Here is a 22,816-nt window from a genome sequence, read left to right as displayed (position 1 = left end):
GTGTCTTCTTAGAAGTTATCTTTCTCTCTTTGTCATGTGTATGTTTTCCTTGTCTTGAGCTGGCCAAGAAGCTACAAAATTGCCAAGTCAGACTCTTGCAAGTTATTTGTAGTTTTAGTGTATGTCCTTGGGCTGTCTGCAATCCAACTTTAACAAAATTATCCAAATTAATTATAAGAAGGCGAGTTATGTTCCATTGGAGGCTGTTCCATCTGAGAAACTGTGAGCATGGACCCTTCTTAAGTGACACAAGGGACCAGACTTCAAGCCTCAGGTTGCCTAAAATAAACTCAACATTTCATTCATTCCCATCTAATGGTCCCAAGCCCACAGTAGACAAAACCAGTCTGTGCGCACACAGTGTCCAGTTGCAGCCATGAAGTTAGATGGTGACTGAGGAATTGTCTCTTGCTCTTTCCTTGTAAGCAAGGCACTCTGCAGTGCAGGCTCTTGGGGAACCTTGGGGCAGATTTTTTTTCCCTCAATGTCTTCTTGATGACCAGCACTGCCTAGGATTGGGGCAAAGCCACTCCCTCTTGTAGCCTGGCAATCCAAAGGCTTCTCCAGGGTTTCTCCAGGTCATAAGCAATTGTTGCAAGGTTTTGTATCTTTGGTACTAGAAATGTGGTCCAAAATACATCTTTCAGTGTGGCAGCAGACTTCATCTGAAGAATAAATGACGATTTCTCATAGTTTTCTGGAGATCTATTTACAAAATATAGTGTGAAATATTGAGGTATGTTAATGCATAAATAGCATGATTCTTTTGGGCTGTATGCCAAATTCCAGAGATATTCATAGGACCTGCATGCAGCCAGAAGGCCTTTGTGTGAATTCTGGTATACACTGGACATTAAATAAATGACAGGAGCTTTCCCGTGTCCTGTCAGGCAGACAGGTCTATACTCTGAAAGAGTGTTCTTACGTCTGCAAAAAGAAAGCCTAAATTGTTTCGTTTCTGTTTTGCTGTTGAGGGCCCTGAATGAGAAAGCAGAACACAAGTTTTCACATCATTCACATTAAATGTGTTTTTTCTTTCCCCTTGGGTTTTGGTGGGGTTTTTTGACTTAGGTTTTTTTTTTTTTTTTTTCTTTTTGTCAAGCCACAAACTTCATTCTCCATTTCCTGAGTGCTGATGTAAACTCTGTGTCTTGCAAGTAAACCACTTATGGTGTGTCAGCCATCTGTGAAGGCAAGAGTAGAGATGTGCAGGCAATGAGTTTACCAAGGAAATCAGAAGGAAGGGGGTTGCAGTGTTTCTCTAGGGAGTGGAGTGACTCCAGTAAGAGCGCAGTGACCCCTGGAAAAGGCTGGTGCCCCTCTGTGTTCCAGGGGAACCGATGCGAGCAGAGGAGGGAAGAAGCATAGGAGACCCAAGGAAGTGTGTGTGTTGCAGGGAGGGAGGTGGAGAAGCCGTGTAATATGAAACTCTTTTTTTCAGCTTTCTCTTCAAATGCTGCAGATGTTCTTCTCCTGGGTTTTGATGCTGGGAAAAGTGAAATGTGTAAAAACTTCAGCATTATTGGTTATTACTGTTATTATTACCATAATCATCTAACTGTTGTGTAAAATTACAAATATTTATTCAGCTTTTACTCTAGTACAGTTTAAATCAGACTTGTGGGTTTGCAAATGAATGAAATCATAGGATCCTTTAGACATTTTACGAGCATAAATGCAATGATAACATCTAATTGCAGGGATCTGAGACTGTCTGACTGCAGATGCAATGCTTATTAACCTCTTTCTGTCTGTTATGGATGTGTCAGAAAATTGTCAGGACAGTGTTGAACACATTCCAAACCTGTGTGATGGGACCAAAATTTAGGACCTGCAAAAATTTAGTCCACATCTTAGGCTGATGCATTTGCAAATAGTACTGCTGTGACAGTACTTTCACTGTGTAACCTAACCCATGAACAGAAATGATTGAAGAAGCAGTATACTGAAAAGTAATGATAACTTTATTATTAAACTCCTTACAACATGTCCAGGGCGCCAGGCACTGGAGTACTGTCTACATTAATTTCTAAGTAATGACAGTAGAATACAATGTAACTTTCCAATACAAACAAGGCTGGTACTGTGCTGGATTTGCTGACATAGCATTTTCTCTCTGATTCACAATTTGGTTCATGCTTCCAAAACCCAGGCTACATGCAGCTTGTAAAAATTAACACTTCTTACAGGTGGTCACTAGATGTATCCCCAGCATCCATATGGCTCTCTGAGAGGCAGAAGGTTTGTAGGTGAAATGGAATCTCACTACTTTTCCTGATTCTGTGAAGCATCTTACTAGGCTCAGCTATGCAAAATCTCTCTTATGTTGACCACTTTGTATGCAGATGCTAAATTAATAGGAATAAAAGAGACAGGTATATAATTAATATTTAACTTCAGAAATTGATGACAATGGAAACTTTTTAGGTGCACGCAGTGTCATGTTGACCAGTAACTACACATCCAGCCTTGTTTGACTCTGAGACATGGATGACCTGCCGAGCCGTGCCTGTAAGAGAAAAGCCAGAGCTATTGGAAAGATTTCCCCAGGTTTCTGAAAGTCACCGAAGAAACCGTGTTCAGCAAATCTGCAAGAGCGCAATCCACGGGTGACACCTTGTGAGCAGTGTTGGTAAAGTAATGACTGAAATTATTTAGTTGCACGCCAAAGAAGGCATGCAAGAGAAATCACTGGTGGAGCAGCATCTCCTCTGTTTCTTAATTGCCCAGCCCGCTACTGGTACAGGGGAGAACACCCCTGGTGAAAATGAGGGTGTGTATAAAACAAAGCAGGTTCCATCCCTTCCCTGCATTCTGAGAGCATGAGGAGCAAGGCAGCGCTGCCGGGATGTTGCTGGACCCTGACCCAGAGATGGCGCCAGCTCCGCACACCGCCGCGCCGGGCAACTCTGTGGCTCGGTGTGCTACTTTATTGATGAAAAACCTGAAGCCTGCCCCTGAGCTAGGCTAGGAAAGAGATTTGCTGATGAGTTGGCCAACTGGTGAGTCTGAGAGCAGCCGGTTTTGGTGTGTGAGGGAGGTCCTGCCCGGCAGCGGTGCAGTGCTCAGCACCCTCCTCTCAGTGTGCCGACGGATGCCAGTACTGGTGATGGCAGATAAGTGCTCTGTTTTACCAAATCTACTTTCCCCGCGTATTTTTATACTGCTAGTCAGCTAAGCTTTCCTCATCTGTAAATTATATATAAAAAAAGAAATACATAATGTAATAGTTTAAAGTTGAAGCTGACAGCATGCAGCTGAAGCAGCATCTAGCTGTTGCATTCTGGTATTTTTTTTCCCACTGCTGGAAAAAGCTTTACATGCTCAGCTGTTTTAGCCAGAGAGCATATCCATTTTGCTAAAACAGATGAGAAAAGACTGAGGAAGCTGGGAATGTTAAGCCTGGAGAAGAGAGGGCTAAAGGGATGTCATCCAGAGTCCAAAGAAGACAGGCTCTTTCCAGCAGTGCCCAGTGACAGAACCAGAGGCAATGGGCACATATTGAAACACAGGAGGTCTCTCCTAAATATCAGGAAACACTTCTTTGCTGCGAGGGTGGCTGAAACTGGTACAGATTGCCCAGAGAGATGCTGGAGATATTGAATATCATAGATATTGAATAACTATCTAGACACAGTCCTGGAGCAGCATGCTTGAGCAGAGGTTTGGACCAGATGACTTCCAGAGACCCCTTCCAACTTCAGCCAAACTGGGATTCCCCAAAGAAAGATCCAAGAAACAATCACTGCTGCTGCTGGTATTCAGTGACACTAATTGGGTTTACTTGTGAGGTTTTTGCAGAAGAGAAAAAAAACAAAACCCAAAACAGACCTTGATTTCTTTTTCTTATTGATAATATCTGAAAAAAGAAAAGATATATGACATGATTTTCAAGGTCCAGTGCAAGAAAAATAAAACCAAAACCAAACCCTCAACTCTACTTGAAAAATGAATAACTTTTAATATGGGGTTATAGTGAGAATAAGTAGCTGTTTTTTTATTTAGCTGTTTTTTTAGACTATTTTTTTCCAGACAAAAAATTTAATGGACTGACTGCTTCTTTTTACATAGAAGATGAGCAACGTAGAAAATGAAACTTCAGCCTGGGAGCCGCCATTACATTATAACCTTGTTGCTGAGGAAAGAAAATGTCCTTTTATTTTACTCCCTTGATTTAGAGTTCTACATTATTATAATTCCCATTATGGTTGCACGTGAAGGCAACAGTTAACAGGAGGGCATCACAGTACAAGAGGAACTGTGGTTATATTGCAAGAGTCTGTCTTTACCCGAAGGAATGACAATTTGACTTGACAAGGCCAAGTAAGACTTTTAGAAAAGCAACATTATTGATAGCTCTTTTCATCTCAAGTGATGAAAGCAATAAATAAAAATTGAGTCAGCCCTACAAAAAAAACAAAAAAAAAAAAGACATGGAGTTTGTTCTAAAGATTTTTTTTTTTAATTAGCAGTTTGTGTGGGTTGTTTTTTTTTTTAATTCTTAATATCAGCCTTTATAGTTCATTCACTTCTATATTTTCTCTCAAGCTGTGAGAATATGAAAGCTTTATGTAAAAAGTTGAAAAGCTTCCCTTAACTTGAGTGAATCAAAAAACTGGAGAGTTTTAAAGTGAGAGACAACATGCAGAGATTCAGCCAGTCTGCTAATCCTATGTTGCACATCTGAAACTAGGCCAGCCACAAAGATTTACTGTTTTGCTCAGTGTTAAATCTAGGAAAAAGTTAAGTGCCCTAGTGCCCAGATGACCATACAAGCCTTCCTCTTCTAAAGAACCGAGGTGACCAAATTCTACAGTCAATTTCCCATTTTGAACTGCAATACAAGATGTCACAGTTTAACGCTAGGCTGGCAATGAACTGAATGAGAGATGCTCTGTATTAATCTCCCTCTCCGCCTTGATAAAGAAAGGAGAGAGAATAAAGGTGAGAGACTTATAGGTTGGAAACTTAACTACACAAGCTTAATGAAGCAGTAATGGTTAAAAGGAAGAATTATGAAATATATACAAATATACAGAAAAAAAATACCCTGTTCCTCCCTCCTTTCCCCTAATAATGCCCATGTCACCACCAAGGCTGCAGAGCAGTCCTGGGAAAGTTCAGGCTGGACTCCTGGAGTCAAAAGCAGTTGGGAGCTGGAGACAGGAACACACAGATTCAGGCTGGCATGGTCTGAGACAACAGGCAGAAGAATGGACAGAATCATCTCAGGATGCTGAAGCACACAGGGACAGATGACGAAGGGCTGAAGGGAAAGGTGACGGGTGAAGAGGAAGGCAAGGAGGAAGGGTTTGACCCTTGTGATCCCTCAAATTTATACCAAGTATGACACATATGGGATGGAATACTCAGGTCAGTTTTTGTCATTTATCTTGTCTGCTCTTCCCTAAAGAAGGGTTGCAGGTGTGACCCCTTTACTCCGTTTCTCTTTTTGGAGCATAAGATGCCATAAGATGTTCCTCAAAACTGAGCAGTGTTCTTGGTTCTGCATGGCATCCTTTAGCCATAACTATAAGCATCGAGTCTTATCAGTCCTAGAAGCAGGCACTGACTGAGAAACTTGCTTTAAATTTCAGCAAGTACAGATACTTATGAGAGACTTAGCTGAAAGCAAAATTACAAGACAGAAAATTCACTCTATCCTGGTCTAAACCCAGACACAAGATTACTTGGCTAGTACTTTCTGTAAGTCTTGCTAGCATATGCCAGCCTACATGTACGATTTCTAGGCTCTCCTCCTTCAGTAACTGTCTTTTTCAGGGACAAGTTTTATAGTTGCTTTATACTCCAAATGACGACTGCTCATTGCACGGCACTGCTCAGTGGAAGAATGCTTTTGTTGCAGATTCAGTCTTATTACTGTCATTTAAATGTTGGTACAAATATCTCTCCAGTCTTCCTTAATCTTCCTTGGGTGGGTCACATGTCCAGATGCATGTACCCTAAACACTGAAAAGAAACAGAGTTAAGTTGAATAATTGATACATGATGTTCACACTTCCCTCCCATTATATGCACACACACTGGAGCCACGGGAATTTATATTTTTAAACATGATACATCATCATAAAATTTTGAAATATTCATCCAGGATCGTGAATGGAGGGTATCCACAATATATAACTTTTTGAGGCAGTTAAGGATTTGAAGAAATGCCCATTTTAACCACTAGAGGTCCTTTTCAAACAGCTCTTCTGCAAAGTTTAGAGATAGAAGACATAGTAAAATTTAAAGTAAGCTCTTACACACGATAAAAAATATGAAAAAATTGTGCTTTAATTGACTATTATGAGGCCAAAATGCCACGGCAAGTGAGAATTTCTTTTGTTGTTGCTGTCGATTATTCTTTTGTTTGCTTATGGTGTTTCTTGTAGCAGAAGATAGATGTTTTTCTTCCTTTAGCACTAATATGCTGAACACCGAATGAGACCAGATCAATGTATGTCTGTTGGTAATTTTTTTCTCACTCCTCATGCCTAAATTCAGAGGATATAGTCACTGATAACTCATGAAAGCTTACTGCAGCATCCTTATCTTCTCAGATATTTTGTGGCACAAGCCAAAGATGCTTCCTCATCAGTATTAGACAAATTACAGAGACAAAGCTGACTACTGGGAAATCATATACTCTGACCGAAAATTAATTATTAAATGCTGAGTCATGAGGAGATGAGTCACTGTCCAATAAACCAGTCTGGGCCTTTGCAAAACCACTGCCTTCCCAGTTAAAGATGTTGTGCACAGCTTTGGGTGCACAACTGCAACAAGACTCAAAAAGAGGGATTGGGTGGCTACAAACTGAAAGCCAAAGTTCTTACTCTCCAGTCCCTCCATGTGTGCTGGAAAAGTTCCCGATACTGCATTCTTGCCAACATGGATGTGCAGAAAAATTTCAGACTTTCAATGCTGATTCTCCAGCGCTCAGCCAAATCTGCCTCCTCTAACTTGGCCCTGAGAACCCGGACTCTATAGCTATTTTGTAAAACTGGACCCAGCACCAAATGCAGCTGTTCTGCCAAGGCAAAACCAGGGCCAGTGGTCGAGCTATTGCTGATGCCTGTGTTTGTTCAGCAGGCCAGAGAAGTATCATTCTTCCATTCCCAGGCTGCCAGAAAATCTCATTGGGCATATCTCTTGTTCAAAATACATACCACAACAGCATGGTCAGTACTTGACACCTTCTCTGTTTAGACAGTACATCTAGGTAGTACCACACCTCACCAAACCCTCTCGAGAGAGTCCTGCTCAGAAACTCTGATGCCTAATGTTTGGAGAAGGTAGCTGAAACAAGGAAGAACTACATTCTGGTCCCCATATGGAGGACCACTGCACCTTTTGTAACAAACAACATACCTGATCTCGAGAGCAAGTGCCAGAGGAAAGGCATAAATCATAGCTCAGTAAACCATTGGAGCTTATGCTATTGGTGTGGATACTGAATTATTAATCATCAGTAAGAGCGTGTTTCTGGGTCGATGCAGTGATGTTTTTGATAGCAGGCAAGGAGTCCTGTCCCCCAAGCATGGCTCATGTAAGTAGCTGGAGTAACTCTCCCTGCTTCAAGCCTGCCCCACCTTAGGCCATCAGTGAACAAAAAGATTTTAACCTCTGCGATTAACATATTCAAGAAGGGGAGATACATGGTAGTTAAGAGCAGGGCAGAGGAGCCGAGGAGGAGAGAAAGCAGCACTGGAGAGAGAGAACACCAGAGGAGAGCAATGTCAGAGCAGAGACCAAGGCTGATGAGGAAGGACAGAGAGAAGGTATCAGAAAAGATTTTTCTCTACATGCCATGGTGGAGCAGCAGCTTGTCCCCTTGCTCTCATGGAGCATCAGGCTGGAGAAGACTCTAAAGGACTGCGGCAAAGCAGATGCTGTGGATCTGCGTCCCGTGTGGAACCCTGTCAGAGCAGCTGTGGACCTCCTCTGGGGTGGATCATGGAGCAGATGTTGTGGACCTATAGCCCTGGAGGGGATTGTTCCCTAAGAAGTCTGTGGCTCTGTGGGCTGCCCACGCTGGAGCAGTTTGCTCCTGAGGAACTGTGCAGGGCGGGAAGGACTCACATTGGAGGGGTTCATGCAGGACTTTCTTCCTTGGGAGGGACACCACGTGTGAGTAGGGAAAGCCTGTAACCAATACTCCCTGAAGAGGGAGTTCTCTCCCAGCAGAGAGAACAACCTGTGATGTCAGGACTGTAAACCCCGCTCCCTGCTCCCCTGTGCCCCTGGGGGGGGGGGGGGGGGAGGAGGTAAAGATGTAGAGAGCAAAGTAATTCGGGCTCGGGAAGATGGGAGAGGCAGGGGGAAAGACGTATTTAAGCTCTGGTTTGTGTTTTCTCTTTGCCCTGTTTTGATTCAATTAATGATAAATTAAATTGATTTTTACCCAGGCGGAGTTTGGATTGCCCGTGAGCATAACTGGTGAGTGAAAACCTCATAGCCCTTGTCTTGATCCACCGCGTTCTGTGTGGATTTCTTCCTCGCCATCCCTTAATGAGGAAGAGGGGGGGAGTGGCTGCATGGTCCTTTGTCATCAGCCAGGCTTAAACCATGACAAGCATTTTAGGTATCCACATTTCCTGAAAACAGTGTCATACCCATTCCCCAGCTAGTAACTTACCACAGCACATGCTTTAAGGGCAGGCTATCTGCCACCCTTATGTACTATGTACAGCTTTTCTGTGCCCCTGTGATCCTTTTCCCACCAACAGAAGAACACCTAAATGTGTAGCAGGGAACCTGTGATACCTTGGACCAAAATCTCATCCTGAGTACTATATCGGGCTACAAAAGAGAATGAGACAGAATTACAGGTAGGAATATGAGAATCCTTAAAAATAAAAGGCAACACAGAAGCAACCAGCTTGGCCACTTGGCATACGCATATTTTAATGAATTATTTATACTATCTCTGTGAATTTCAAAATGAACTAAAAATCTTCACTAGTAAAATGTGATAGACAGGAATAATAGTCCTACTTCAGTAATTTAATAATCAATAGCTCCCAACTGGCCTTCTTGGATACACTGCTAGGCTACATGTAAATGCTAGGTTGTATCTCGTCACATTTATCAGCTGTTGCCATTTGTTTTTTGTAAACTCATGCATCTAAGAATGCAACTTCGTTTCACTTTATGGTTGTCACTCATGGCTCACTTCTTGCTGTCATGTTTGGAGCATGTGAATAAGACTTCGAAGAGAATCTGGACTTCTAGGTACCACTATATGGTAGCTATAATAATGTGCTTGTTTATTTCTAAAGAAAATTACCATGTTCTTCTTAGGTCAGTGAGAAGTAAAGAGAAAATCTGTCCATTTTGTAGCTTGAAGTTGGTTATTTTTTCACAATCACAAAGATGGGATGATCAAAATGGTCTGTCTTGATGTTGTTTTTGATCAGGCAAAACTGGCATGCAAAGAGCTGTCTTGGCAAATAGCTGAGGTTGCTAAAGATTTTTGCTACCTTTCAGTTTGTTTTAAAGAAAATTGTCAATATAAAGTAACCCTCTGCCCACCAGTTCATATGTTAACCTGTTTACATATAAGTCAGTCGTGTGCATATTTTCATACAGGCAGGAAATGCACATGTTAAAACGCAGAGTTACATATTTAAAGTCTAATTGACTGTCTGAGTTTTCATTCTCTGGGTGTCTGTTCTGTTACACCTATAATAGAAGACAGCAAAGAACTACTGAAGGATCAGATGCTTTCACTCAGCAGGGCACATATCTGGAATAAGAATCCCGTTAGACAGTCTTATGTTCAAACACGAGAGACACTCGACACAGGACAACACATCTGCCTTCTATGTAAATTACATTTCTTCCTGCTGCAGAATTACCGAGTGAAATGAATAATTCTGGCAGTATCTGGGCTAAGGAAAGTGTATTATTTCATTATAACACACAGACAGAAGTTCACTGATCTTATGCCCTTTATTTTTACCTTTCATTGGCATCATAAAAAATTTTAGTACACAACAAAGTAAAAATTGGATTATTTAATATTATGCTGGTTGAGTTATGTTGGGCTTTTCAAAAATTCCCTTGGAATCATACACTGGGAAAGCCAATGTCATAATTTAAAGCAGTCTTTGATGTCATCTGATTGGACTGGAGAGCTAGCAAGACTATTTTCAGTAGTTTTATTCAAATGGAGGAGAAGGCCTTCTGTGCAACACATGAACAGATATAGCAGAAAAAATAAGTGAAGGAACTATAATAAGATAAGTGAGGATGAAAAAACAGCTGTTTCACAAAGAAATCTCAGTTTTATTTGTAACCTTGCCTCACTTTAGACTATTACTGGCAGCAGCTGGAGAGCTGCAATGCCGACTTGATGGAGAATCAGAATTTGGAATTTTTGATGCTTGGATTTGCCTGTTTTTCTGTTTTCAATTATTAGCAAATGAAATTTTTAGTGTCACTAGTGTAATATTTTATCTTGAGTGTTTGTTGGAAGTTACGCTGCTAAGTAAGGTTTCCAGGCATTCCTGGACAAAGGTGTGTGCTCAAGAACAGTAAATCTGACACTACAGACCTCCTGGCACACAGACTTCAATTGAACATGCATACACAATCTGTCCATTTTGGCTTGAGCACACAGGATTTTCTGAGCTGGGTATTATGCAGCCATGGTGCATGTGGGCTGTGAATGTGTTTAGGATTTTCTGTCATGCAACATCCAGTTAGAGCTTCTGTAAATACACAATAAGGTTTCAGTTGCTGGACCCAAAGAAACACAGAAATCCTGGGAGAGGATCCTCAAAAATTTGCCCTGGTAAAATTCTGGTTTGAAAGAAAGAAAGGCTTGCCAAGAAAACCTGTCTCTCAGCAGTTCTTAGTTAAAAAAAAACACACAACCCCCCCAAAAACCAACCAACCAAACAGAAAACAAAGGACAAATCTTCATGCCTCCCAGTCTTTCTGATGGACTCCTGATCTGGGTGTAGCAGAAGGGTCTTCTACATATAATAAGCTGTCCCCTCTCTAAAATTCATCAAATTGCCCTTCACAGACCACAGTATGTTATGAATTATGCAAATTTTCACACAGGGTGGACAGGTGGGGTAACGAGCTGTACCAAACATATTCTTTACATGCTTGCAGCTCCCTACAATCTAAATACAGAATGGGTAATGCAGTTTTAGTGATGATTTTGTGTGTGCAGTAGTGTTCTTTTGTTGTTGTTGTTTTTGGTTTGGGTTTGGGGGTTTTTTGGGGGTTTTTTTTGTTTTTGTTTTTTTTTTTGCACACTGGAGTGGATGTCTCAAGCATAACTTGGTGTAGTATAGGAACCCAAGCAGCTGTGTAAATAAATTGTCTGTGAAGAGGAGAAAGTGCTTGAACTTGCTAAATGCTCTCATTTAGATGTGTCTGAAAACAAATCTGTTGGGGAAAATAGCATTGTCTTTTGAGGGACAAAGAAGCGTTTTCAAAAAGCAGTTTTAAGGATGGTCAGCTGTGTCCTGATTTCAAATACTCAGTTGCACTGGCTGGCTGATGCTTTTAGCTGATGCTAGATTACAAAGTTTCATAGACAGCAATATCTGTTTGCATTATTAGGTAGGGGCTGCTACCCACTGAAGCAAAGCAGGGCAGAATATGCAGAGTTGCTCCACTATGACTTGCTGTGTGCAGTATTTCTCCCCTTCCCTTGGCCTCTATTCTGATTGGTTCTTCCTCACTAAGGGCTCTCACCCACTCTGCATGTGTGTTTTTCAAATTATCTCTTTCAAACTCCCACCTGTCTGAACTGAAAGAGTGAATAAAAATAGCCTTCTCTGTAAAAACCGTACAGCAGTACTTAATTTTCTTAGATTAAGAGAGAATCATTAATCTATTATTAGAAAGATGCTCGTCTGTTATTAAATCAATATATTTTGTTTCTTGCTTTATTTTAAGAATAGGGTGTGCAGGAGTAAAAAATGCACTAACAGTGTGGATTCAGCCACACTTACAAACAAATTCTTCCAGCTTCTTGATGCAGAGTGCCATGGTCTGTACAAAACCTCAAACAAGAAAAAGTAATGCAAAAGGTGCTCTTGCCCTTTTTAACTCAAAACCTGAAAAGACAAGAGAAATGAAGGCTCTGTGCTCATCTGCAGACCATAAAATAATAATCAAGTCTATGCAGCCAACTAAGTGTTGTCCATCCTGTAGCATTTCAGTTATATTTGTGAGAATAGTCGACTTTTTAAACAAAACAGTTAAACATGTAATTCAAGTGATTGGTGCTTCTATTCCCGCAGCACTGTTGTCAACTGAGGCTTGTAATACACAGATTCATTTTTTTAGAAAAAGAAAATGCTGCAAAAAGTCTTACTTCATTTTTTTCCCAGTATGTTAAAGGCCCCTGCTGACTATAGAATATGTATGTTTCACCTTGGCAAGTGGTATTTCTCTGGCAAAAAATACCACAGAACAAAGTGTATGAAGAGAGGGAGCTGTCTGGTTCACTAAACATCCGCATCAGCAGCACCTATGTCATCTTCTGTGAAAGGAAATAAAAAGACTGGGTGACCTGTTGGTCTGATGGAAACAAAAAAACATCTTTCTCATAGCCAGAAGAGGAATCTGGGACTACAGCTCTGTTTCCTAAAACTTTAAGGCAGAAAGGTGTTTGGCTTGTTTTTTATTGTGTGAGATGCCATATCTGGAGAAGGAGCCTTTCTTGGTGTGGTGATTGCTGGGTAAGGACAACAGGGCTACAAAGGCAGAAAACTGGATGGAGGACTGAGATGGGATGTGAAGAAGCTATGATGGATTTGGAAAGGCTTGAGGTTGGGGTTACTCAGTCGAAACTGAGTTGACTGTTTCATCTTTGCTAAAAGGATCTTTCTGATGGGAAGTCCAGCTATTCAGCACAAGCCAGGAAAGCACCAGACAGGTAGAGGCAAGGTAAGAGACCCACATCTGGGCTTGCTGTTACCATTGTCTGCATACCTTTTTTGGAGTGGAAGGCCTGAGTCTTCTCTTACTTTGGCCAAACATTGATGCCTGTGTCTGCTGCTCTTTAGTTGGAGATACATCGTTATTTTCCTCAAAAAATTGCAACATAATGCTGATTATCAGCTATATAGGTGTTTAATCTAGCTGCAGTTTTATGTGTTACATTCTGCTAGGTAATTTGCCTTTGTTGTTATTGATTATTCTATTATTCCTCTGTTAGTCTTCATCTGACATAAGCTTAGGCAATTGTTTTAGGGATTTTCTTCATGCATGAAATAAAAATCAGTAATTTTTTTTTTTTTTTTTTTTTTTTTTACTCCTCCCCCCTATATTTTCAAGTGATACGAGAACCGGAAAAGAACAAAGGTACGGTTTGCCGGTGAGCTGGCAGTAAACTTTTTTAGCAGTAATATTTCAGGTGTCCACCAGAGGTCACAACTTTCCTATGAACTCAGCATCAGTTTGGTTGAGGCGCGCTCCGTCAAACGCTGCAGGTGGCAGTAAAAAAAAAACACCAAACAAAAGGGCGTGCAGTCGAACCTCTCCGTGCTGTGGAAAGCACAGGTAAGAGGCGCTGGCATTACGCAACTGCTCTCAAATACAGCGGCACAATCCGCTTACACGTGTGACTACTGCTTACATGTGATGCTCCCCTCCTTACCCATCTACAGGATGACTTCAGCACTTGATAGCTGATCCACCATAGATTATAAAGAGCTGCATTAACAGAATTGATTTTTTTTTCTGCATTATTTGGCATCTAAGCATACTGGGGACATTTAAGTATGCTTAAGTGAGCTCAAGTGTACTGTGGCAAAGAAAGGTGTAACTCCCACTTTCAGATGGAAGCATCCAGTAATCTTACTTTGGTGTTCCTGGACAGGAAAGCTGAAAACCAAAAAGAGTATATGATTTTTATTTTTTTTTTTCCTCCTTTAATTAAGGTATTAAAAACATAGAAGGAAAAGAGTAAGAAAGCAAGCAGTGGTCTCTGACCTCCACTGAGTTTGCTTATTAGACATCAATAGTATTATGTCTGAAGAGCTGCTGTCTTAAAAATGAAGACAGCAGCTGGGGCAGTCACAGCTTCCTGAATCTCCTCTTCTGCATTGGAAGCCTAGTATTGATACTGTGGTTCAAAATAAGGTGGATCAGGTGTCTGGAATGCTTCAAGGTCTTTGGTACCATCTTTGCTAGGATGCTTAGGAATAATGGAGCAAACTGAAAAAGTGATGACAAGAAGGGCTATCATCATTAAGACAAAACTAGAGGCTTGCATGTGAAAGGATTGAAGTGTTATTATGGCTTGATACATCAGTTCAATATTTAGGTACTTACATATGTTATACTACTACATATATACTGTTATCCACTAGGAGTTAATGTTGGTCTACTAATTTCTATCCATTTTAAGTAATTTTCATTTCCACTGTAATAGGCAACTCACTGAAGTCATAGTATCAGTAAGTATCATTCAAAGCTCTGAGTCAGTCCTGGCTTTTCCACTTATTTCATCAGCCTATTTTCCACCTATTTCATCATTGAAATTGTAGCACATTAGAAGCAGGCCCTTCAATATGTCTAAGAGATGCAGCATTTAGTGTATATAACCCAATTTTGTAAAAAAAAGCTTAAGCTGACATTTACTACTCAAGTTAATATGCATTCCTCCCCATGTATAGATTTAAAGGGAAAAAAAGGGGAGACTGAAGGATTTTTCCTTTTTGAGAATGAACAATTCATACTCCATAAAATACACTCATTTCAACAAGTGGAGATAGTTGCCATTTCATGAATACAGACTGGAAGATAAAATTCTGAAAATTCCTTATATATGTTTTAAAGAAAACAAGGTAAGAATTTGTGCTCTCCTCAAGCAAATTCAGTGTGCCAGGACACTGTAGTTCCATCCCAAGTCAAGAATGCCTTTGCCCATTAACAAGGGTGAAAAAGATCACTAGGCTTGAAAATCAGTGGTTACAACAAAAAGTTGTCTGCCCAGTCATGAAAGCTCTGTAGGTATGACTTGACAGATGTTCTCAGAAAAGTCAGATGTGTCTGGCAGACCTTGCTGTTTTCATCAGTTTAAAATGGAAGCTTACTAAGAGATTACTGCAGAATCCATTGCTCTCAAGTATATAAATAACCAGGACACTAACCAGAAACAACTAGAAGCAGAAACACAGCGAGCCATTGAAATGGTTCAGTTTGATAAGCACTTCTGAAATTGGTGCTCAGAAAGGCTGAAACTACTGGGCAGACAGCATATACCATACACAGAGACACGGACGAGTTGTGCTTCTTGGACTTTCAGCAAAGTACTGGGAAGGACACCTCTGGAGTCTGTGTTTAAACACATTTGAAGTGGGATGATGTGACAGGGGGGAGTAGCAAGGCTGACAGGTCACAGAGGCATTTCTGTGAAATCTGTGGGACTTCGCCCATTGTGGGTTTGGTTTAGGCAAAGGTTTAGCTCTAGGTGGCTCTTTACAATCTCTGTCAAATGACTGGGTGCTGGAGTGAAGCGCTTACTCGGTGCACACTGGCTGGCAGTCTAGTTGGGATGTCAGAGGCTGCTGAAAGGACTTGAAAAGAGACTTGTCCTTTAATATTAAGACTACTGTATTAATTTAGTGGGAAAATTTGTTCTACTATTGCTTCAGATAGTAGATCTGACTTAAACAGCCATTTGCATTTTACAATGAATTAATTTTACAGGGTACACTCAAGATCACATGATTATCCAGATGAAATCTACTGTCAATAAATTTCAACTGACAAAACCCACATATTTGTTTTAAAAAAACTCAAACCTATAGGGTTATAGGACAAAACCTGAGTAGGTCTTTGGCTTGCACCAGGGAATTCAGACCTGGTCTCCTAGGACTTTGTCCCCCTTGGGCTTGCAGCCCTGCAAGGATGAAGTCTGCACAGCCCCCCTGGGCATCCCATTCCACTGCACTACTGTACTCAGGAGAAAAGGGACAGTTTCCTTTAAATTCCACCCGAGCCTCTCGATTTAACTTACGCCCATTGTCTCTTGTGTCCCCACTAGGCACTGTTGTGAAGACCCTGGCCCTGCCTTCCTGATGACAGCCCGACTCATCAGTGCCCCCCGATCTGTGTGGTGTTCGGGCTGAACCGGCACTGGTGCCTCTGGTGGGACAGTGCTGTAGCCTCTGCAAAAAAGGTGCCCACCTGAACTTGCCCCATTGCACTGTGCATTTCCTCTACCAGGAGTGCAGAAATCAAACTACACAGCTATTATCTCAGGAGTGCTGTGCAGAGAGGGATTATAACCTCCCTTTCATATTTGAAATGACTTTGAAGACACTTTCTCCAGAAAACTGCTCCCCAGGCTGGGGTTCTGCAAGAGGCATCCCCTTCCCGGGAGTGGGACTTGGCATCTGCATTTTCTAAAATAAATTTTTTTCAGTCCTTTTGGTTTTGGGGTTTTTTTTCTTCCCCCCCCCCCCCCCCCTTTTTTTTTTTTCTTTTTCTTTTTCCCTTCCCTCTTCACTTTTTTTTCTCTCCTGCACCATTTGGATTTTTCGAACAGAAATCCCCACAGTGCTTTCCAGTACTTAAATCCACCGGTACCCGGGGGGGCCAGCAGCCCATTCCGGCACCGCTCGCTCTTGCCCACGCCGTCCCAGCGCAGAACCCCAGGGCACGGTGGCCCCCGGCGGGGTGAAGGGGAGCGGCGGCTGCACCTGTGCCTGTGCCTGTGCCGGTGCCTGTGCCTCTGTCCCTGTCTGTGCCGGTGCCTCTGTCTGTGTGACTGTGACTGTGCCCGTGCCTCTACCTGTGCCTCTGTGTGCCTGTGTCTGTGTGCCTGTGTCTGTGTCTCTGTCTGTGCCGGTGTCTCTGCCTCTGTCCCCCCTCACCCGCCCCCTCCGCCCTCACCCCCCCCCTGACCCACGTGGCCTCTGGGCACGAGCCGCCCACTCCTCTTCCCCCCCCACACCTCGTTCCCCCCCCCGACCCTCCCCCCACCCCTGTCTCTTCCTCGCCGGCGCGCGGCAATTAGCATAACAATGCCTCCCACTGTCTCCGCTGCTGGCCAATAGGAAGCCAGCAGCCGCTGCCAGCAGCCGGCGCCACAGCCTCGCGGGCTATAAATACGGCGGCCGGCGGACTGGCGCCTCAGAGCGCTCGGGGAGTGCGAGAGTGTGAGTGTCCGCGCTTGGGGCGGGTGCTGCGGTGTGAGGAGGCGCTGTTATGACTCTGGAAGACATCCACGGACAGGAGCCTGTGCCTGCGGGCCACGACGGGTAGGTCTGGGCGGCGGCTGGTGCGGGGTGTGTGAGTGTGTGTGCGGGGTACATCTGTGCGGCGGCTGGCGGGAAGGGAGTGTGGCGGGCGGAGGGGGGAGTGGGGTGGCAGTTGGGGACGGTTGCGACTCTGCGCTGACTCTTTGCTCTCTCTGCGCACAGGATGGAGGGCGCCGGCAAAGCCCTTCAGGAGCTACTGGTGTCGGCCCAGCGCCGCGGCTGCCTCACCGCAGGCGTCTACGAGTCGGCGAAGCTGATGAATGTGTAAGTACGGCAGGCGAGGGCCGGGGGCCTCCTGGCGGGGCGAGGGGGCTTCGGGGCCTGCCTGGGGTTAAACATGCCGCTCTCCTCTTGCAGCGATCCCGATAATGTCGCTTTCTGCGTGCTGGCCGCGGACGAGGAGGACGAGGGGGACATCGCTCTGCAGATCCACTTCACGCTGATACAGGCGTTCTGCTGCGAGAATGACATTGACATCGTGCGGATCAACGACGTGTCCAAACTGGCTGCCATCCTGGGGTTTAGCGAGGAGTCCGGGGAGCCGCGGGACCTTCACTGCATCCTCATCACGGTGGGTGTCCTCCCCCTCGCAGGAGGCCGGCGGAGCTCGGGGCGCTGTCCGCCGGGGCCGTGCTTGCGCCTCGGCACGGGGTGGTTAAGAGGCTCTCGGTGGTCCCCGTCTCTCTCGGCTAGTCAGATCCCCTCCTGGGCAAAGGAAGGGGGCTCGGCACACGCCGTACAGCACATGAGCTGAGAAGTAGTAGTAGGCTACACTTTTCGGAACTGTGGATTTCCTGCTTTGTCTGTGGCAGGACAGAAATCATCTGAAAAAGCTTTGCTTCCTAAGCTAATGCTTGTGTAGATGTTGTGAACTTCAGCTACCAGCCACCACTCATGGCAGGCAACTTTTTTCTTTTTGACAGAAACCAAGCGATGACTGGAAGGACTCGGCTCTAGAAAAACTGAACTTGTTTTGTCAAGAGAGCCGCAATGTCAATGACTGGGTGCCAACCATCACCCTGCCAGAGTGATGATGACCCAGTGCACTGGGGAGGCTGAAACATTTGTTGCATTCTAAATGTGGCGTGGGTTCACTGAAGTGTGCAACAAGCTGCTGATTGCATGGATTAGCCTGGTCAAGAGACTGGATTAACGTCACTCAGACTGGCATGCAGTGGGTTCCTGGAGAGGAGAAGGAAGAGAGCAGCTTGTCTCACCAGTGAGCCTTAGTAGCCTGTAACTGTGAAGAGGCTGGCATACCATGGAACTGAAAAGTATTGCGAGATTCCTGGTCGAGTGGAGCTCTTTCAGAAGGCTGAAGGAAAGCTGGAGGAAGTGGGCCAAAACTTTACGGAAGAACTGGCCAGAGTACTGTAACTAGGAACTGTTGGTGTTGTCTGTAAAACACAGAAGAAAGCTGCAATATTTGATTGACTGCTAGTGACTGGCTACTGAGGCAAATACAGAGACTCCAAAGCAAACAAACTTTAACAGACCTCTTGGGTCAGTCTGCAGAACTGGTTTAATAATGCAATAAGTTTTATTGAAATATTGGCTGCTATTGAAACTTTCATAATAAATTTTCAGCAATTAATTTCTGTCAGTGTCTTGGTTACTGGGTGGGGAAGCATGTTGCTGAAATACTGATGTTTTGCTTGTGTGCTGTAGTCAAAGTTACATGCCAGAATAATGGAGCTGTTGCTCGAGTGCTTTCTCTGCTGGGCCAGCTGAATGGAGAACTGTGCTGTCCAAGTTGATAATTCAACCTTTCACCCTCTTGCTGCTTATGGTAACAGCTTGCAAGACTTAAGGAGCTGCATGCTTAATGAGATCACTTACCGCATGCAATAGGTGGTCTTTGTAGTATAAGGAACAAAGTACATGCTAGAAACACAGATTTTGGAGTGCAGACTTCCAGTAAATTGCATCATTATTTCTTAAATGTGACTTTGCAGCACTGAATGGATTTTAGTGTGTTCCCAGCTGATAGAAGCAGCTTAATCATGGTGAAGAGGCTGCAAAACTTAAATGTCAAATACATTTAACATTTGCTTTGATTAGAATGATGTTAAATCTAAAACTGGCTAATGGTGAATGAACATCCCATCTGTCACAAGCAGCTCGCTGCTTGCCATATGCTGTAACAATAGAAACTGTCACTCCAGAAGCCAATTTTGCAAAGCCTAATTGCATAACAACTCCAAATTAAGTCCAAAACAATTTAAGGATTGTGTGGCCTTTTTCAGAGACCCTGTCAGGGGAAGTCAATATGGGGGGAGGGGCAAGCTGATTTGGCCCTATGTTAAAAGGGAAAATATCACCCAATCTCTGTGCACAATCCCTATGTGTGCTCCAGAAGCTGATATTAGAATGATGCAGTAATGATCTCCAGAGAGCAAGAAGGCTCAACTACTTGCTTCCTCTACAGACACTAAAAATACTCAGATATCACAATTGTACTTCCTCTAGGCTGGCTTGCACTGATTGACAGTAACACTTGCTGAAAAGTGGTTGTTTCTACACGGGAGTATCTTGAACAGTTGTGGTTTCTGGGAAGTTGCTTACTTTCAGTCTCATTGTTCCTGCTAAGGGAAGTTCAAATTAAACTTCCACTTTGCTAGAATAGTGTGCTTTTGTAGAGCAGGTTGAAGCACTGCTTGACTTTTGTCACAGTGTTGTGATGGCTGTAGGATGGCAATATAACCAGAGTTTTGGCTCTGGCTGGCTCTAGTTTTGGCTGAAGCAAAGACAAGATGGGCAAGATGGGCATCAGATCTCTCCCAAGTATTCTTTCTTGGCACTTAAGGTACAGGAGTTGCTGTGTAGCCTGTTTTTCTGCTTAACCTGCACTTCTCAGCTAGTGTCTCCTCTACGACTTTGAGAAAATAAACATGGAGGAGCTAAGAGAAAAAAACAGCTTTGGAAGCTGTGATAACAGAAACTGCCTTGAAGGCAATACATTGAAAATACCAACTCTGGATGGGTTATTATACATTTTTATGTTCGTCCCTTAGTAAATGCAGGTTTCTTAATTTTTAATGGTTTTACAGCTGAGAAACATATTCCTTTCTTTGCCTAGGGCTTAATCAGTACTTAAAGCCAAGAACAGATTAAAGTGAAATGTCCTGAAATCAACTTTTGTGTTGAGTGTAAGCAGTACTTTACAGCCTTGAGTGGTTTAAACAACAGCCTGAAAAGGTTGAAGCAAGTTTTCAGGCATGTATACAATTATATGTACAGTTCAAGTATAGAAGAGAAATGTGACCAATTTGTTGGCTGAGACAGTAGGCACAGGTAGGTAGGAAGTTTAACTTTCCAGGTTTCATGGAGGAAATATTCATCAAACAATGAAATTAATGATGCAGCACCAAAATACGCTTGTGAAGATGTTGTCTCTAGTCCCCGAGAAGACAGGAGGCTGATCCAGTAGTCTTGTGAAAATGTAAAAGGAGAGGTACACAATTTCTTATTTTAGTGACCCATGCAATTCTCCTGAAATCTCTTTGGGCTCAATGCAGATACACTGTAAGGCAAATAGCATTTAATTAAGTTAGCCTGCAAATGTTATTAATACAGCACTGGAACTAAAGGCAGCTGTAACTTGCAAGTTACGTGCTGCTGCAAATATTTGTAATGATCAACACTACTTAATGTAGCAGAAATTCAGCAGATGGTATCTACTGATACAAGTGGACTTCATCTTCACATACTCAAGTATTAACTGTACAAGGAGCAACTTCACAGTTGTTAAAGATAAGCAGTAGGCTTGGGTATTGCTGGCTGTGGTGGAGGCAGCTATTTGGGAGGCGTTGGTTGGCTCACCACATGTCCAGGGTGTTATGTCAGGTATCTGGGGGACCTGGAGGGAGCCACCAGCATCCTGCTTACCTTGTCTTCCCAATAAGCTGAAGTACCCAGGAGAAGGGCACTGTGGGTTTGCAGGTCTGGCAGGGACTGCTGGGATCTTGGCTGCTATGTCTGGTTGTACTGTGTGATCACAGGCTGGCTTGCTTTGTGCTGTGCTGGGCCACATCGGGTGGCTCTGGGGAGGAGGATGATATTAAGAGTTCTTGGTAATGTTGGTGGTTTGCCAGGACATGAACCAGACTGGGGACACAGCAAGAGGTTCAGGACATGAACGAGAGTCACAGGGCAGAAGTGCCTGTGGCTCTGCTTTTGAAGGTGTGACCTGCACTTTTGTGCCACTTGGTGATTTATTATATCATAGAGATTTGTGTTGCCCTGTCTATGTCTGTGTACATTTTTTAAATTAAGTGGTATATAAAATTTTATTTAAAATTTATTGTGCAATGGGTTTATGTATCTTTGCCTGGGTATCTATTTCACTATCTAGCAGTGCTGACTGACAAGAATTTCCCCTTGTGTGTGGTTTGCTTCTCTTAATGTGGTTTTCTTCCTGTTACACTTCAGTACATCACTTTACCTTTCTCTCTTTTGTGGTTATAGATGGTGATCTTCTTTTTAGATGCCTGATTATTTTAGAGTATGCTTCAACTAACTTGCTTTATTGCCTTGTCCGGATATATATATGCATACTGGCACAGGTGACACAATTGTAAATAATGCTTTCTCTTTGCTGTAAAGTAGGAAGTAAAAAACCAAGGGTAATAAAAAGTATATTAGAAAGAGACAGGCAAACTGCTGCATGGAATAATATTTGCAGAAAATCTGTGCATATGCTAGATGGTCTGCTTGAGCAACATTTATAGCACTGGACGCTCAGGGAAGGACCACTCCTGTACCCTCTTAGCAGCCTTAGAGTTCTGCAAACTGGTGAAGTTTTAGTGAGTCAGCTTATCTAGCTGTATAAGCATAAATTTCCACACCAGCCTTCACACTTTATTGTTCTGCTTAAGAATGTGTAGTGGAGAGGTCCGCAGTTTAGGTGTTCTAGCTTTGATTGGTTAAGTGACTGAAACGAATCTGTGGATCTCAGACTAGTAACCTGCTTTGGTTCACATGACAGAACAGGGCTAGAGTATGCAAACTTCTTTCTCCTGGAAGAAGCAAAGCCAGAAGACATACTCTGAGAGACTGGCTAATGCTTTCCAGTGGCTATTGGGAATTCAGTTCATGGGACCACACTTGAGGTACATGCAGTACAGTTATTTCTTGATTAAGAATAAATAGGCAAGCTTTGGCAATAAAAGAAGAGAAATACGTTGGTCTACTTTTCACAGAATAAGAGATTGTAGTGTAAGACATCAATTTGTTTCAAACAATTGCATGGTCTTGAATTAACAGGGTTAAAAATCTGCTTCAGCAGCAGCTTGCTGAACTTAATTGTTTCTGAGGCAAGAATGATGAATGGGACTCTTTCTAGACGAGGTTGCCAAATAATTTTCTGTTTTTTTTTTTTTTTTTTTTTTTCCTGTAATAGACCATCACTTCCCAAGCAGCAGTGTTGGGACAGCTTTGCTTGGCCCATTGCCTCTAGGCCCAAGGAGCAGGTGTCTCCATGGGCTATGCATGGGGATCTTATCCCACTGCCATGCCAACCCATATGAGATGCAGGGCACCATGTGACTTCTGTGCTGGTCAAAGGAGGG

General features: G+C 43.1%; 1 protein-coding gene across 1 annotated transcript; it reads left to right on the top strand.

Moving 5' to 3' along the window:
* The first annotated feature begins 17,108 nt into the window (after positions 1-17,108).
* Positions 17,109-18,834, top strand: GADD45G (growth arrest and DNA damage inducible gamma). Its single transcript, XM_030467147.1, has 4 exons — positions 17,109-17,246; positions 17,409-17,510; positions 17,604-17,817; positions 18,170-18,834. Exons 1-4 carry the CDS (start codon positions 17,194-17,196, stop codon positions 18,275-18,277), a joined length of 477 nt encoding a protein of 158 aa, XP_030323007.1. The 5' UTR covers positions 17,109-17,193; the 3' UTR covers positions 18,278-18,834.
* Positions 18,835-22,816: the final 3,982 nt, after the last annotated feature.

Source organism: Calypte anna, chromosome Z (genome assembly GCF_003957555.1).
Source record: "Calypte anna isolate BGI_N300 chromosome Z, bCalAnn1_v1.p, whole genome shotgun sequence".
NCBI lineage: Eukaryota > Metazoa > Chordata > Aves > Apodiformes > Trochilidae > Calypte > Calypte anna.
The sequence above is the reverse complement of the archived record's forward strand: the minus strand, read 5'-3'. Positions and strand labels throughout refer to the sequence as shown.

What these genes read in the sequence shown, in the direction of transcription:
- GADD45G (XM_030467147.1), top strand. Translation starts at nt 17,194, where the DNA reads ATGACTCTGGAAGACATCCACGGACAGGAGCCTGTGCCTGCGGGCCAC. An exon ending in GTGCCTGCGGGCCACGACGG is followed by an intron (nt 17,247 to 17,408) that starts GTAGGTCTGGGC and finishes CTCTGCGCACAG; the next exon opens with GATGGAGGGCGCCGGCAAAG. An exon ending in TTCACTGCATCCTCATCACG is followed by an intron (nt 17,818 to 18,169) that starts GTGGGTGTCCTC and finishes TCTTTTTGACAG; the next exon opens with AAACCAAGCGATGACTGGAA.